Genomic DNA, 14,436 nt, shown 5'->3' with positions numbered 1-14,436 from the left:
AACGTGGGGTGACTTGTTTTGTAATACAGAATAGTGTGCTTTCTAGTTTACGTGAGAATCATCATAACAATTGATGGTTTGTTTAAAGGTCATTTGAATCGGGATGATTCAAAGTCCATCATACTTAGAGCTGTCAAAATGGGCTCGGCCCATTGGACCGACCCATAAGCCCTACAATTTAGCGCGGGCCGAGCCGCAAAAGACCTTAAAAAAACACGACCCTGTCTTTTTGGGCCAGCCCACTGGGCCTATGTTTTTTATGGGCTGGGACGGGCTGGGCCAAGCGGGCTTCGGGCTGACCCATTAAAAAAAGATTTTGGTAAATTTTGAAGAAAAAAGATTGAAATAAGATATGATTTCATATATGTGTTATCAAGTTATAAAGAAAATTTAAAGAGGATTAAGATATATTTTCAAAATGATGTGATCAAGGAAATGATTGTGAGATGTAGAGAAAATTTGATAAGTATTGGTGATAATATTAAGTTACTTTATACTTTTACATGGATGATTTTGTGGTATTAATATATATTTATGGATAAATATTGTAAACATCACTTATATACGTTTATGATGACTCTCTACTTATGTTGTATTGCATTTATCCATTACATCCTTTTTATAAAATTGAAATTATAATATTGGAAGAATCACATATATTTTATTTTCGCAGATGTATCTACGAAATGATATGGCACTAAATCATTTCTTAGATGCATCTACAGAACAATCTCTAAATTGAATTTATGCGTATTTTATTCCAATTTGTACTAGCTTATTATACTTTCGTATATATACCTACGAAATATGACACAACTTAAATTTTTTTTTTTTTGAACGTACATCTTAAAAACAGAAATCATAATTAAAATTTCACACAACGTGTAAGAAAATCAAGAAGGTAGTGTTCACCTTTTTTTTTTTCACCAAATGGAAGATAAAAAAACTACACACAAAACAAGAATAAAAGCACAAACACCCAAAAGAAAAACGCTACTTTGACCCCAAAAAAAGCGGCAACAGCGAGCATGAAGTATGTAACTATATTTGCGTTTATCTGTGCGATTTCCGTCGCCGCAGCATCCACCGCCTATCCATCCGTCCCCGGCCTCGAATCCGGCGACTGCTCCCTCACCGGCGACGAAACGAATCTCGTTCCTCCTCGGCGAGAAGTGTACGATGACGGACGAATATTCGATATCACACACAGGTTAGTCCCTGAGATGCCGGCTTGGGACTCTAAGGAAGGGTTAGGGCACTTTCTTTGGCTGGAGGGTAGCATGAAGAATGGCTCACGCGCTAATGGCTCGGCTATGAAGTTTGGTGTTCACACCGGAACTCATGTTGACGCGCCGGGCCATTTCTATGATAATTACTACGACGCCGGATTCGATGTTGATACTCTTGATATAGCACTCCTCAATGGTATAATCCTTGTAACATTTATCATTTCTCTATGCATTTTCTTTTACAAGAAATCTAAAATAATAATTATTCTTACTCAAAACAATAGCGTTAACCATAATCATTAGTACTGATAGAAGTATTCAATATTCCTAATACAAGTATTCATTATTAGTATATTTATTATCATTAGTTTTAGTACTAATAATAGAAGGGCTTTGTATTCATATTACTAATAGAAGTGTTCATTATTAGTATTTATAATCATTAGCAGTAGTACTAATAAAAGTATTAATTATTACCCCCTCTGTTTAATTGTTGTTTTGGGTAAGAAAACTACTCCGTCGCACATATTAGTCCTCTCAGCACAATTATCGTCGCATTTTTCCATTTCTTACCAATTAATAAAAGATATAAATGAATGAAAGTGAATGATGAGGATCCATTCTGTTTTCTATTATTATTGATATTTATAGTATTAGTTAGAGGGTACAATTTAGCAACAAAATTTAACTATGAATTCTAAACTAGAGGGGACAATTTTTTGAACATTTTTTTTTTCAAATGTGTCGATTATTGTGGGATAGATGATTATTTTTGTTTTCCTATACATTTCTCATTTTTGGAGTGCCTTAATTGTTGGTTATAAATCAGACAGTTAGATTCTGACAATAGACAATTGATACACCAATTGTTATGTTTATAGGTCTTGTCCTTTTGGTTGATGTTCCAAGGGATAGCAACATTACTGGTATGTGATGCTTTTATTTAAATCATTTAGTTCTTGAGTTGCTGCACATTTCAGTTTCTCAATGTCTCAGCCTTGTAAATGCAATGTTCTGTTTGGCAAGACTGGTTTTTGAGCTTATAGCTGATGGCTTACAAATAATAAACTAATATGACTAAAATAAACTTATGTGACATCAATTTTTTCTCATGTATTTTTACTAGTATATAGCGTTTTTTTATAAACTACTTTTAAGTAGAACTTGAGCTTACAAATTTTTTATCTTATCTTAATTGAAAAAAAATTAAATATTAATTAAAAATGTCTTTTTGTGCTATTTCAAAACAGAATTTTAATTAAAGATATCTTTTAATTGTGTTCTTCTGATGAGTGAGTTCAACCGCTAATTTTGTCCAACGGTACAAGTTCAATCCCTAGCTTCTTTGTTATCAACTGATAACTAGCTCAATCCCAATACTTTTTTACAAACAAACCTGAATCTTCCGGAAGAATCAATGCGACTGAAAATTTTATATTTCGTAGCAGTTTGTAGTGCTGAATCTGAATCATGAAATTTGGTAGATGCTCTGCTTTCCCATTTACAAACTGTTTTCCGAGCCGTTTCATTTTGAATGTCTGATATGAAAATGCAAACTTATTCCTGTTACTGGTGTTTATATATAATTTAAATATTAAAAGATTTATCCTTTTCCAGCTGAAGTTATGAAGTCCTTGTATATCCCTAAAGGTGTAAAACGCGTGCTCTTCAGAACATTAAATACCGACAGGTAATAACTGATAAGTTACATTTGTCCAGACTGCTGTAGGAGCATCTTATTTTTTGTTTCTCCAGAATAGAGTTGAATTTTATAATGGTTTTTCTTACTTGTTCTGAAAGTGTTTCTCTAAAGCAGCTTCATAGTTCCTGCATATACACAAAATGCTTTTTGTTTAACTTTCATATGCATCTATCTTTTGGAAACTTTTTGTCCCCCAGTTTCAATTTTTGGGTTGAACCTTCTGAGTCATTATATATAATGTGGATGTGGACTTAGCTTGCATATAAGCAATAGTAGCTTCTTCACTTTATCTGTATGGTTAAAGATGGATATGCCATTGGACGATGGGGAGGGGGTGGACAGTAGGCAGAGGTTATATTTAAGAACACAATTTGCTAATTAGTAATTACCAATGGTATATTACTCTCAAGGGGTGCTTGGGAATGAGAACTTAGCTTATACCTATTAGTTTCAAATTTCAATACAAATTTTATAAGACAAATAATTATATTTATTTGTGAACACATTTACCAAACTTTAAGGTATGTCTTGAAGGTGGAGATTGGAGGATATGAGAGGGAGGCAAAGGTTTTAAATGACAATATTTCCCCTTCATTTTACTCGAACATAAACATACAGCGTGTTTGATTTGATTTTGCTAATTTTAATTATTAACCTCAATGACTCATATGGCAGTATATAATTTTAAAATGCAATTTTAACATTTAGCTTAGTACTATGCATTTGTTTATTAGAAGTTACATGTGACTTGTAGGAATTTTTTTGTTGAAATGTTAGGAAGCTTATGTTTAAGAAGGAATTTGACACAAGCTATGTTGGATTCATGGAGGATGGTGCAAAATGGCTGGCGGAGAACACCGACATCAAACTTGTAGGTGAGATAGAAATCATTATGCATGATTTGGGTTGCTTCCTAATTTTTTTCTCCTCTGTTTTTTACTCAAATAACTGTTATTCATCCATAGTTTGCAGTCTTAATTTATTTGAGTCATATCTGTCTTTTATCTAATGACACGAGGTCATTAACTTAAATTGATTTCATTGCACACTTCAAATTCTGGCCATTTCTTCTGTCTTGAATCGGTCTATCTTAGAAATTTGTTCAGCTCAATATTTTTTGGATGAAATGGAAGGGTTAAAGCCACCTCTCTGAAATTAAATTAGGTCCATGAAAGACTAAACCGGAGTACACATCTTCCAAGTGGAACTTCCAAACAAAGGAAGGCATTAATTATCATCTAATGATAGCCCATGTTTTGCTTAAAGATCTGCAGCTCTACGTGCTGATCTTGAGATATAGTTGAAGTGAACAACATCTACATTGGCCATTTGAAGAGTTTTCGCTGCCAAAACAGAGCACGAATGAAACACAGGACATTTTGTTGTTAATAGTTATAAGCGAGCCCGATTCCATCATCATTGCATGTACTTTTTATTTTGAGCTATCAAAATAGGGCCCCTAGCTCAGATAGAAGAACCACATTACAATTCCTTAATTTTCCAGCAAAGGTCCAAAATAAGGAGCCATCATTGATGTACGCTAGACCCCCAGCAGCAGCTTTGGCTTAGCGTACTTGGTTATATTCTTTGTGGGCCTTTGGGGTTTTCCAACAAAAAGAAGAATAGATTCTTCTCTAGAATTCCTAATATCATTTACTAGATATTGGGCTGTCTTTGAAAACTAAATCATTCCTGGCACAACAAATCTACCAGCAAAATATGTGTTCCAATTACACTAGAGAAACTAGAACTTGAAAAGTTAACTAGATTATAGTCGGGCAATTTCTTAATGTCGGTTACAGTGGAGTTTGAATCATTATTAATTTGCCTGAAAAGCCTCCAAATTTGGAAAACTTTGCCACAGTCCCTAAAAGCACGCTAAACTGTTTCCGAAGCCAATTTGCCTGAAAAGCCTCCAAATCAGCAAAACATGGCTGTGACTGCAGTCCCTAGTAGCATGTGAATTGGTTTCGAAGCCAATTTGCTGCATGGGCAAAGATCCCTATCCTTCTTCCCACGATGCTTTCTAGTTCCTAGTCACATTCGGCAGGAGGATACCTCTACAAATCTCCCACAGGAACAATCTGATTCGCAGGAGGATACCTCTACAAATCTCCCACAGGAACAATCTGATTCTCTCCGGGCCCTTCCAAAATGGCAACTGGGAGAAGAGAGGTATATGTTTTTGCAATGAAAAAGAGCCATCAGATGAGCCTCTCCAGGCAAATGTCAAGCAGAGGTTGGCAGTTTCGAATAGTGTCAATCAAATATGGAAGTAAACAAGTATTAAATTTGGAAAGATTTCATTCACGTTGGTCAAAGAAGAGAAAAAGGGGAGAAATAAAAGAAGGAAAAATAGTAAATAGAAATGTGGTTATTAAATCATTAAAGAGTAATTAAAGTAAAACTTTATTTCTAGTTGATTATAAAAGTCGTGTTTTCTTAGTTTCTCACAACAAGGGCAAAAATCACAATCAGTGAAAAGTGCAACTAATAAGTTTCATCCAATAAACATAGAAAAGAAAATTCCAGTGAAGGAATTTTGTGAGAAATATTTAAAGGGAACTATTTCTTTGGGTGTAACTGGGTTCTGAGTTTTGTGAGAGTAATTGTTATTAATGATCTAGAGAGGAGAAGTCATATTTGAGTGGGAGTATTAGAGTATTCAGTAGAATAGGATTGTGTAAACAAGCCAGTCAGCTTTAGACTGACACCTGGCAGTTGTATCTAGAGTTACCTACTATTGCAGGTCACAACTTGACTCTATATAAAGCAAGCTGTGCACATTTCTGTAACTAACTTTCCAGAAATACAACAAACAGTTGTAACTGAAATGCAAAGTTCATCTATCTTCTCTCTTTCTAATATGGTATCAGTTTAGCTTCTCGATCCATGAAATCGCCGCCAGGATCACCGTCTTCCGCTCACGTTACCTCATCCACCGCGCTGACAACGGCGGTGCTAGACGAATCTCGTCGTCTTCAGTTCGCGCTGAAGATCGCCTACAAACTAGATGAAAAGAACTTCCATCTATGGCGTCAACAAGTTGAGCCATACATCAACGCGCATAATCTCACGGATCTCGTCGTATGTCCTCGAATCCCTTCCAAATTTCTCTCCGATGAGGATCGTCGCTCCGGTTCCGTCAATCCGGTGTATGCGTCGTGGCTTCAGAAGGATCAGTTGTTGTTGTCATGGCTTCAATCAACATTATCGAGTGAAATCATGTCCAGAGTTCTTGGTTGCGTTCACTCACATCAACTTTGGGATCGCTTGTTCAATTACTTCCAGAAACAGACGCGCGCGCGTGCAAGGCAACTTCGCGTTGAACTACGTGCTGCGGCACTTGATTCACAACCGATCTCCAATTATCTGTTGAAGATTCGCACGATCGTTGATGCTCTGGCTTCGATTGGAGATCCTGTTCCGGTCACGCATCACATTGATGTGATCCTTGAAGGTCTACCAAGTGAGTATGCCTCTGTTGTTTCTGTTGTTGAAAGTAAATTTGGAGATATGGACTTGGATGAAGTTGAGTTTCTGCTTATTGCACATGAGTTGAGGTTGAATAAGTTCAAGAAACAACCTCCTCCTGATCTAGCTTCACTGAATCTTACTCATGCTCCTTCTCAAACTTCATCACCTTCACCTGATGTGTCCAAGTCTGGTACCTCTGACACTCCCTCTGCAGTTACTCTTGCACCTTCACCTTCACCTGATTACTCTTCCTTTAGAGGAGGGAGATCCAATAGAGGTGGTAGAGGTGGCAGAGGTAGAGGTGGCAGAATCTCTGGAGTTCAATGTCAAGTTTGCTCTAAGGTTGGGCACTCTGCTTTGAACTGTTGGCACAGGTTCAACCAACAGTTTCAGCCTCAAGTTGCCTATGCTAGCAGTCCTTATGCTCCTGCTCCTTGGTCCACTCCTCAGGTTGCTTTTGCTCAAATCCCTGCTAATGTGTGGACAAGACCAACTGCCACTGCTCAGGCTAGGCCAACTGCCATTACCTTGACTCCTAGCACTTTTATTGCTAATGTTGCTCCAGTTCAAGCTGCTGCCACTTGGTATCCTGACTCAGGTGCATCCTTCCATGTCACCAATGATGCTGCCAATCTTCAGCAACAAACTCCTTGTGAGGGACATGACCAAATCTTTATAGGAAATGGTCAAGGTCTGCCAATTACTTCTACTGGTTCTAGTAATTTTTTCTCTACTTGTCAACCTCACACATCTCTTTCTCTTAAAAATCTCTTACATGTGCCTTCCATCACTAAAAACTTGATTAGTGTTAGTCAATTCTGCAAAGATAACCATGTTTACTTTCTCTTCACTGCTGACACTTGTCTTGTCAAATCTCAGGTGTCTAATGCTGTCCTTCTTGTTGGAAAAGTTGGCTCAGATGGTTTATATGAGTTTCCTCCTCTTGCTGTCTCCAAGTCTGCCAAGTCTTTAGTTAGTTCTAATAATATTGTACCTAGCATTAATGCTACTGCTATGTCTCCTTCTTTGTCCAATGTATGGCACCTAAGACTAGGCCATCCCAATGTCAATACTCTTAAACTTGTAATGCAGAATTGTAATCTTCCCTTTCATAATAAAATGCATGATTCTTTTTGTACTGCTTGTTGTGTTGGCAAAGCTCACAAGTTATATTCTCCTCTTTCACACACTGTCTACAAGTCACCTCTTGAACTTTTGTATTGTGATCTTTGGGGTCCTTCCCCACAGCTTTCCACTCAAGGTTTTGAATACTATATATCCTTTGTAGATGCTTTTTCCAAATTCACTTGGCTCTACTTGCTTAAGTCCAAAGCTGAAGCCCTAAATGTGTTTAAACAGTTTAAAGCACTTGTTGAATTGCAACTTGGCTTTCCCATCAAGGTTGTGCAGTCAGATTGGGGTGGAGAATTTAGACCTTTCTCTAAATACCATGCTGATCTGGGCATTCAGCACAGAATTATCTGTCCTCATACACACCATCAGAATGGAGTGGTGGAGAGGAAGCATAAACATGTTGTTGACATGGGTCTAACCCTCCTAAGTCATGCTTCCTTGCCTATATCTTACTAGGATTTTGCATTCTGTACAGCTGTGTATCTCATTAACAGGCTTCCATCTTCATCTGTTAATTTTCAGGTGCCATTCACTATCTTGTTCAAGACTGTCCCTGATTACAAGTTCCTAAAAGTGTTTGGCTGTGCCTGTTTTCCTCTACTAAGGCCATACAATGCTCACAAGCTGGAGTTCATATCTCATGAGTGTATTTTCTTGGGCTATTCTGCTTCTCACAAGGGTTATAAATGCTTGTCTCCTACTGGCAGATTGTACATCTCTAAAGATGTACTATTCAATGAGTCCAGATTCCCATTCCTTGAGCTATTCTCTACACCTAACACTTCTAATCCATCCTCTACACATAAATCCTCCTCTATTTCTCCTTTACAACCCCTGTTATCTTCTTCTCCTACCTCTTCTTTACCTATGCCTATTCCTCTTACAGCAGTGCCCTTTTCACCTTCTGCTCCACCAAATTCCTCCAACACCATGGATACATCCATACCTTCACCTCAGCACAATTCCTCCACTCCTACTACTAGCCTGACATCACCTCAAAGTCCTGCTTCATCCCCTACTGCAGCTACAGAAACTCTGCCTTCTTTATCTTCTTCTCAAACATCCTCTACTTCTACTACCTCTTCTGTGTCTACAGAAGCTAGCCCTTCATCTTCTATCCCTTCCAATGCTGTCCCTGTTATGCAGAAGCCCATTAGTCAACATCAAATGATTACTCGAGCCAAGTCAGGTTTTGTCCAACCAAGGCTTCAGCCTACACTGTTGCTGACACAGTCTGAGCCCAAAACTGTTAAGCAGGCTCTTGCTGATGACAAGTGGAAGAGTGCAATGCAAGCTGAATATGATGCCCTGTGCAAGAATCAGACCTGGTCCCTGGTACCTCTTCCCCCTAATAGACAACCTATTGGTTGTAAGTGGGTTTTTAGGGTTAAAGAGAACCCTGATGGATCTGTCAACAGGTATAAGGCACGCCTTGTGGCCAAGGGGTTTCACCAAAAGCAAGGCTTTGACTACAATGAGACCTTCTCCCCTGTGGTCAAACCAATTACCATCAGACTTATCTTAACTGTGGCTTTATCAAGGCATTGGTCCATCCAGCAGTTGGATGTCAATAATGCCTTTCTGAATGGCCTTCTCACTGAGGAAGTTTACATGGAACAGCCCTCTGGCTTTGTTCAGTCTAATCCTTCACTGGTTTGCAAGCTGCACAAGGCTCTCTATGGCCTCAAACAGGCTCCTAGACAATGGTTTGAAAGGCTGCAACAAACTCTGCTTCAACTGCACTTCAAACCTAGCAAGTGTGATCCATCTCTTTTTGATTTCACTTCTAACAAAGATACCATCTATCTCTTGGTATATGTTGATGATATTATCATCACTGGCAGCAACTCCAAATTGTTACAGGAGGTTATCACCAAGCTTAACAGTTCCTTCTCTCTCAAACATCTTGGTGCCTTGGATTATTTTCTAGGTATAGAGGTCAAATCTGCCTCTAATGGTTCTATGCTACTCACACAGGCTAAATATGTTAGGGATCTGTTGCATAAAATCAAAATGACTGACTGCAGTCCTGTTAATTCTCCTATGCAATCTTCCTGCAAACTCACCAAGACTGGCTCCCCTGCTCTTCAGGATCCATTCATGTACAGGTCTGTTGATGGGGCTCTTCAGTATGCCACCATTACCAGATCTGACATAGCCTACTCAGTCAACAAAGTCTGCCAATTTATGTCTCATCCTCTTGAGACTCATTGGGTTGCAGTAAAAAGGATTCTCAGATATCTCAAGAGGACTATCAATTTTGGCTTGCATCTGTCTCCTCTCTCTTCCACTCAGCTGCCTACCATCAAAGTGTTTTGTGATGCTGACTGGGCTTCAGATCCAGATGATAGGAGGAGCACCTCAGGTGCTGCTATTTACTTTGGTGCCAACCTGATTTCATGGTGGTCTAAGAAACAGCCAGTTGTTGCCAGATCCAACACTGAGGCAGAGTACAGAAGTCTTGCACAGGCTACTGCTGATTTACTCTGGCTGCAAACCTTATTCACAAAACTTGGCATTTCTACTCAACAACCTGTTGTGTTGTGTGATAATCAATCAACTATTTTGTTAGCTCACAATCCTATTATGCACACTCGTACCAAGCACATGGAGATTGACCTTTTCTTTGTGTAAACAAGCCAGTCAGCTTTAGAGTATTCAGTAGAATAGGATTGTGTAAACAAGCCAGTCAACTTTAGACTGACACCTCGCAGTTGTATCTAGAGTTACCTACTATTGCAGGTCACAGCTTGACTCTATATAAAGCAAGCTGTGCACCTTTCTGTAACTAACTTTCTAGAAATACAATAAACAGTTGTAACTGAAATGCAAAGTTCATCTATCTTCTCTCTTTCTAATAGGGAGTGATGGCTTTAGGCGAAGGAAAAGTGAAAATAGAACAGTTCCATGGTGCTGACTTTAGCTTTTGGAAGATGCACATTGCAAATTATCTGTATCAGAAAAAGCTACATCAATGTCTCAAGGAAAAGAAGCCAGATTCGATGAAGGAAGATGAGTGAAACATTCTCGATAGGCAAGTACTTGGTGTTATTTGATTCTCTTTCTAGCATGTATGAAAAGCCTTCTGCATCAAATGAAGTCTATTTGATGAGGAAAATGTTGTACAATTGATGTGTCTTTTGTCATGCGAAGATCAAACAACCTCCTCATCAAATGAACTTTATTTGATGTTGAAGGCTTTTCATGCATGCTAGAAAAAACCTTCATAAGACCAGCGGTTGTCTTCTCGTTTGCAATGTGAAAAACAACATTTTGAGATAGCGACAATTGGATAACACCAAGTGCTTGCCTATCGAGAAGGTTCTACCCATCTTCCTTCATCGAATCTGGCTTCTTTCTATAAAAGGTTGATGTAAGCACGGACACCTCTAAGAGTAGACGTGTCGCGGTGTCCGACACTTATGACACTCGTACGACACGTGTCGAAAAAGTCAGACAAGTGTTGGAAAAATCAGACAAATGTCACCTAAAAAATATATTTTTTCATTGTTTCGACACTCTTTAAATCGGTGTCAGACACTCATATTACACTCAAACAACACTTGTAGAACAATTCAGACAAATTATTCTAAAAATAATAGTTTTTAACATACCTTACACATCTTTTGGACATGTATTGAAACAATATAATCAATTAAAAATTAAAGATATTAATTTTCATTAGAATATTTTTAACACTTTTAATAATAGATAGATAAATTAAACTTAAATACTATCGTATATGTATTGGTGTCGGTGTCTTATATTTTTTATATTATTGGTGTCGGAGTGTATGTGTCGTATTGTGTTGCAGTGTCCGTGCTTCATAGTGTAGCTTTTTCTGATACTAAATAATCTTCAATTTGCATATCTTTCAAAAGCTAAAGTCCACACCATCGAGTTTTTCTATTTTCACTTTTCTTCATCTGCAGCCATCACTCCCACCTAAATTTGACTTCCCGAGGATCGTCTCCGAAAATTTCTGCGAATCGCTGTGCTTTGAAACAACTTTGTGAAAAATTGGTAACGCCGACCAAATCTTGAAAATTTAGAAAAACAACCAACTGGCTGTGATACTAGTTGTTATTGGGAAGTTATGTAAAATTTCCCTATATTATCAGATTTATGGAAGAGCAAAATAACACGGAAGCGCACTAAGAATAATAATAATGAAATAAACAAAGTGTTTACGTAAACTACTCTCACAAAATCCACAACACGGTTACACCTTAAAATATTTCTATCTAAATATATCTCACAAAATCCACTCACTAGAATTCTCTTTTCTTTCTTTGTTGGATGAAACTAGCTGGTTGTTGTTACACTTATTGTGATTTTTGCACTTGTTATTAGAAACTAAGGAAACATGGCTTTTATAGCCAACTAGAAATAAAAGATAAATAGTTTTACTTTAATCACTCCTTATCTGTGGCATCTGAGTTAGAGTCTAGTTCGAGTGAAGGACCAACTTCCTTGTATCGAAAGTCAGGCATGTCCCGTTGAAAAAGTGTCAATAACGGTACAAGTGTATCTGGATGAAAGATCTTCCGTTTGAAGGGGAATAATGTGGATAGACTCACACTTGAGGGGGAATGTGTGAGTTGGAAGTGTTGAGAAAAAAGTGTGGGAAAGTCCTACATTGATTAAAAAAAGTAGAGATTTGAACACTTACAAGTGAGATAGCTCATACACCTAGCACCTTATCGTTTTGGGTGAATATGTGGTGCGTCTCTCACAAAGTGTGTTGCTCATAAAGAAAGACCCCAATGTAAAAAATGCTCCCTCATGATGAACCCCCAAAATTGATGACCCAACAATTCACTGTAGTCGTAGTAAAACTTCTCATCGATGCCACCAAGTCAACAAATGACATGCTCCTAATCAAAGTTGTCAAGATCAAAATTTTGCATAAAATCAGAAAGGGATAGTAAGATCGTAACTAAGATCAGAAGATTCTACCTAATTGTTTTACCTAATTGTTTTTGTAAGATTGAGAGGGGTTACATAATCAGCCATGTTCTGCCACTGGCCAGAACCTATTTAAAATTCATGTTTTAATATCTTTTACAATAAAACAACCTTAGTGGAAACCTTTTGCTGTTTCAATTTATGATGGTACTATTTCTGCTTTTTTGCCCCTATTGAATGCCATTTATACACTAATGTAATTTCCGGTGTAATTGGTAGGAGTTGATTACTTATCCGTTGCAGCATATGTTCACTCGGTTCAGTCTCATCTTGTTTTTCTGGAAAGCAGGGTAAGAAAATTGTCTTCTGGTTGTAATTTATGCATATTTTACTCCGTAGTTGCTTTATGTTAATTATTCCTAGTTTCTGAATTGAAAGAACTAAAAAATTAAAATAGGAGTACAAATGAGGTCTCGTGTGATTAAGTATATTAATGATGCTGAAAGTATGGACTATTCTCTCTTGAATTTTCAAACTTTTAATATTGATAATGGTCGGTTCATATAACATTTGGTGTTTTCAACAAGAGTGATGGTAGTATCAATTTATATGTTCTCTATAGTTTGATGTTTTGTTTGGGAAAATAACATTTTATTGGACCGCTTCGTACTTCCAGTCGTCAAACTGATGTACTATTTAAGTCTTACCAGTGACCACACAGACCTAGATTCTTGAAAATTTATGAAGTTTATGAAACTTAGGTATAATTATCGGCACTGCTAATTTTCTGTATTCATCATTCGTAATAGAATTCTATACTCTGTCTCAAGGTTTTATTAGCAATTCCAAAGCTCTGCCCAAACTATTTTATATTCGAAATAATTATTTCACTTGATACATCATTACTCATCGCTCCCTTAATTCACTCATCTGTGTTCAGTTGATATTAGTCGTATATTTGCATTCTATTCTTGAAGGCTGTTTTCATCGTATGAGTAGATACTTTCAGTTTTAGTAGAAAGAGAGAGGTTGCTAGAATGCATCCATTGAGTTCCTTGTATGAAAATTCATCAATGAGCAATGCACTAACAAAAGTAAATGCACCAGGAAATCATTCTTGTGGAAGGCCTTAAGCTAGACGGTGTCCCAGCAGGAATATATTCCCTCAACTGCTTGCCTCTCAGGTTGGTTGGTTCTGAGGCATCACCAATACGGTGCATTCTGATCCGATGAAGTCCGTGAGTTGCATGGTATGATCAATTTATGGTATCAACCTCCAACTCTTTGCATTATCCTGATCCTTATCAAGTCAAATGTTAGATATAGTGGTATGGCCGCAGGTAGCAACATATCCCGAAGGTAGTCAGCGGTATCAACTAGGAGCATTTTGATGCAAACCAAACCGATAGTATAGTAATATCTCAAATGGTCATATTTTATGAACTTAGGTTGGAAATGCTACTGGGCGCTGATCTAGTTTCTGTAGTAATCTATTACTGTTGTGCCAAGAATTGAGGACTTGCTGGTGCACTTATAATAAACTTGTGTTTTCAATTTTTACCTCACATGTAGTCCTTATGCACCATTTGAACTTGTAGACCTATGGCCATTAATTCTTAATAATTATATTAAGTCTTTGTATCTTATCAATATCTCTAAGTGAGATTCGATGAAACAGGGTATCTGTTGGATCATTAGAGATAGCATTACTACTAGATTCTGGTAAGATGATTAGATTTCTGGTATTAGACTTCTTAAATTAATTGTCGGGTTTTGGTTATTTCTATTAACCAATGTCATTTTGCAGCAAGTTCTTACGCCACATCTTTCAAGAAACACAAAATATATCATAGTGAATTATTTATTGATCTTCTCCACCGTTTTTGACAGCAATCAATGTTACTATATTCACAGTTAATTAGTTAGTATTTTCCGTAGGGGAGAATCTAATTTGAAACGATTCTTATCATTCTACTCTTAACTCTT

At 37.4% G+C, this 14,436-nt stretch overlaps 1 protein-coding gene across 6 annotated transcripts in view; it reads left to right on the top strand.

The window, feature by feature from the left end:
• Window positions 1–968: 968 nt before the first annotated feature.
• The window catches only part of LOC131643317 (cyclase-like protein 2), a 28,439-nt gene continuing 14,971 nt past the window's right edge, over window positions 969–14,436 (top strand). For 2 of the 6 annotated variants that reach the window (XM_058913507.1, XM_058913509.1), the window contains exons 1-6: window positions 969–1,425; window positions 2,111–2,155; window positions 2,847–2,919; window positions 3,709–3,806; window positions 12,730–12,800; window positions 13,558–13,700. In XM_058913507.1, coding sequence (XP_058769490.1) covers window positions 1,029–1,425; window positions 2,111–2,155; window positions 2,847–2,919; window positions 3,709–3,806; window positions 12,730–12,800; window positions 13,558–13,683 — 810 coding nt within the window. In that variant the 5' untranslated portion in view covers window positions 969–1,028 and the 3' untranslated portion in view covers window positions 13,684–13,700. Of the gene's footprint in view, window positions 1,426–2,110; window positions 2,156–2,846; window positions 2,920–3,708; window positions 3,807–12,729; window positions 12,801–13,557; window positions 13,717–13,790; window positions 14,101–14,128; window positions 14,173–14,436 lie in introns of those variants that run through there. The other 4 variants (XR_009296201.1, XR_009296200.1, XM_058913506.1 and 1 more) reach the window with 4 other exon arrangements.

The sequence above is a fragment of the Vicia villosa genome, linkage group LG1 (genome assembly GCF_029867415.1).
Source record: "Vicia villosa cultivar HV-30 ecotype Madison, WI linkage group LG1, Vvil1.0, whole genome shotgun sequence".
Classification (NCBI taxonomy): domain Eukaryota; kingdom Viridiplantae; phylum Streptophyta; class Magnoliopsida; order Fabales; family Fabaceae; genus Vicia; species Vicia villosa.
This window is presented reverse-complemented; position numbering and strand designations above follow the sequence as displayed.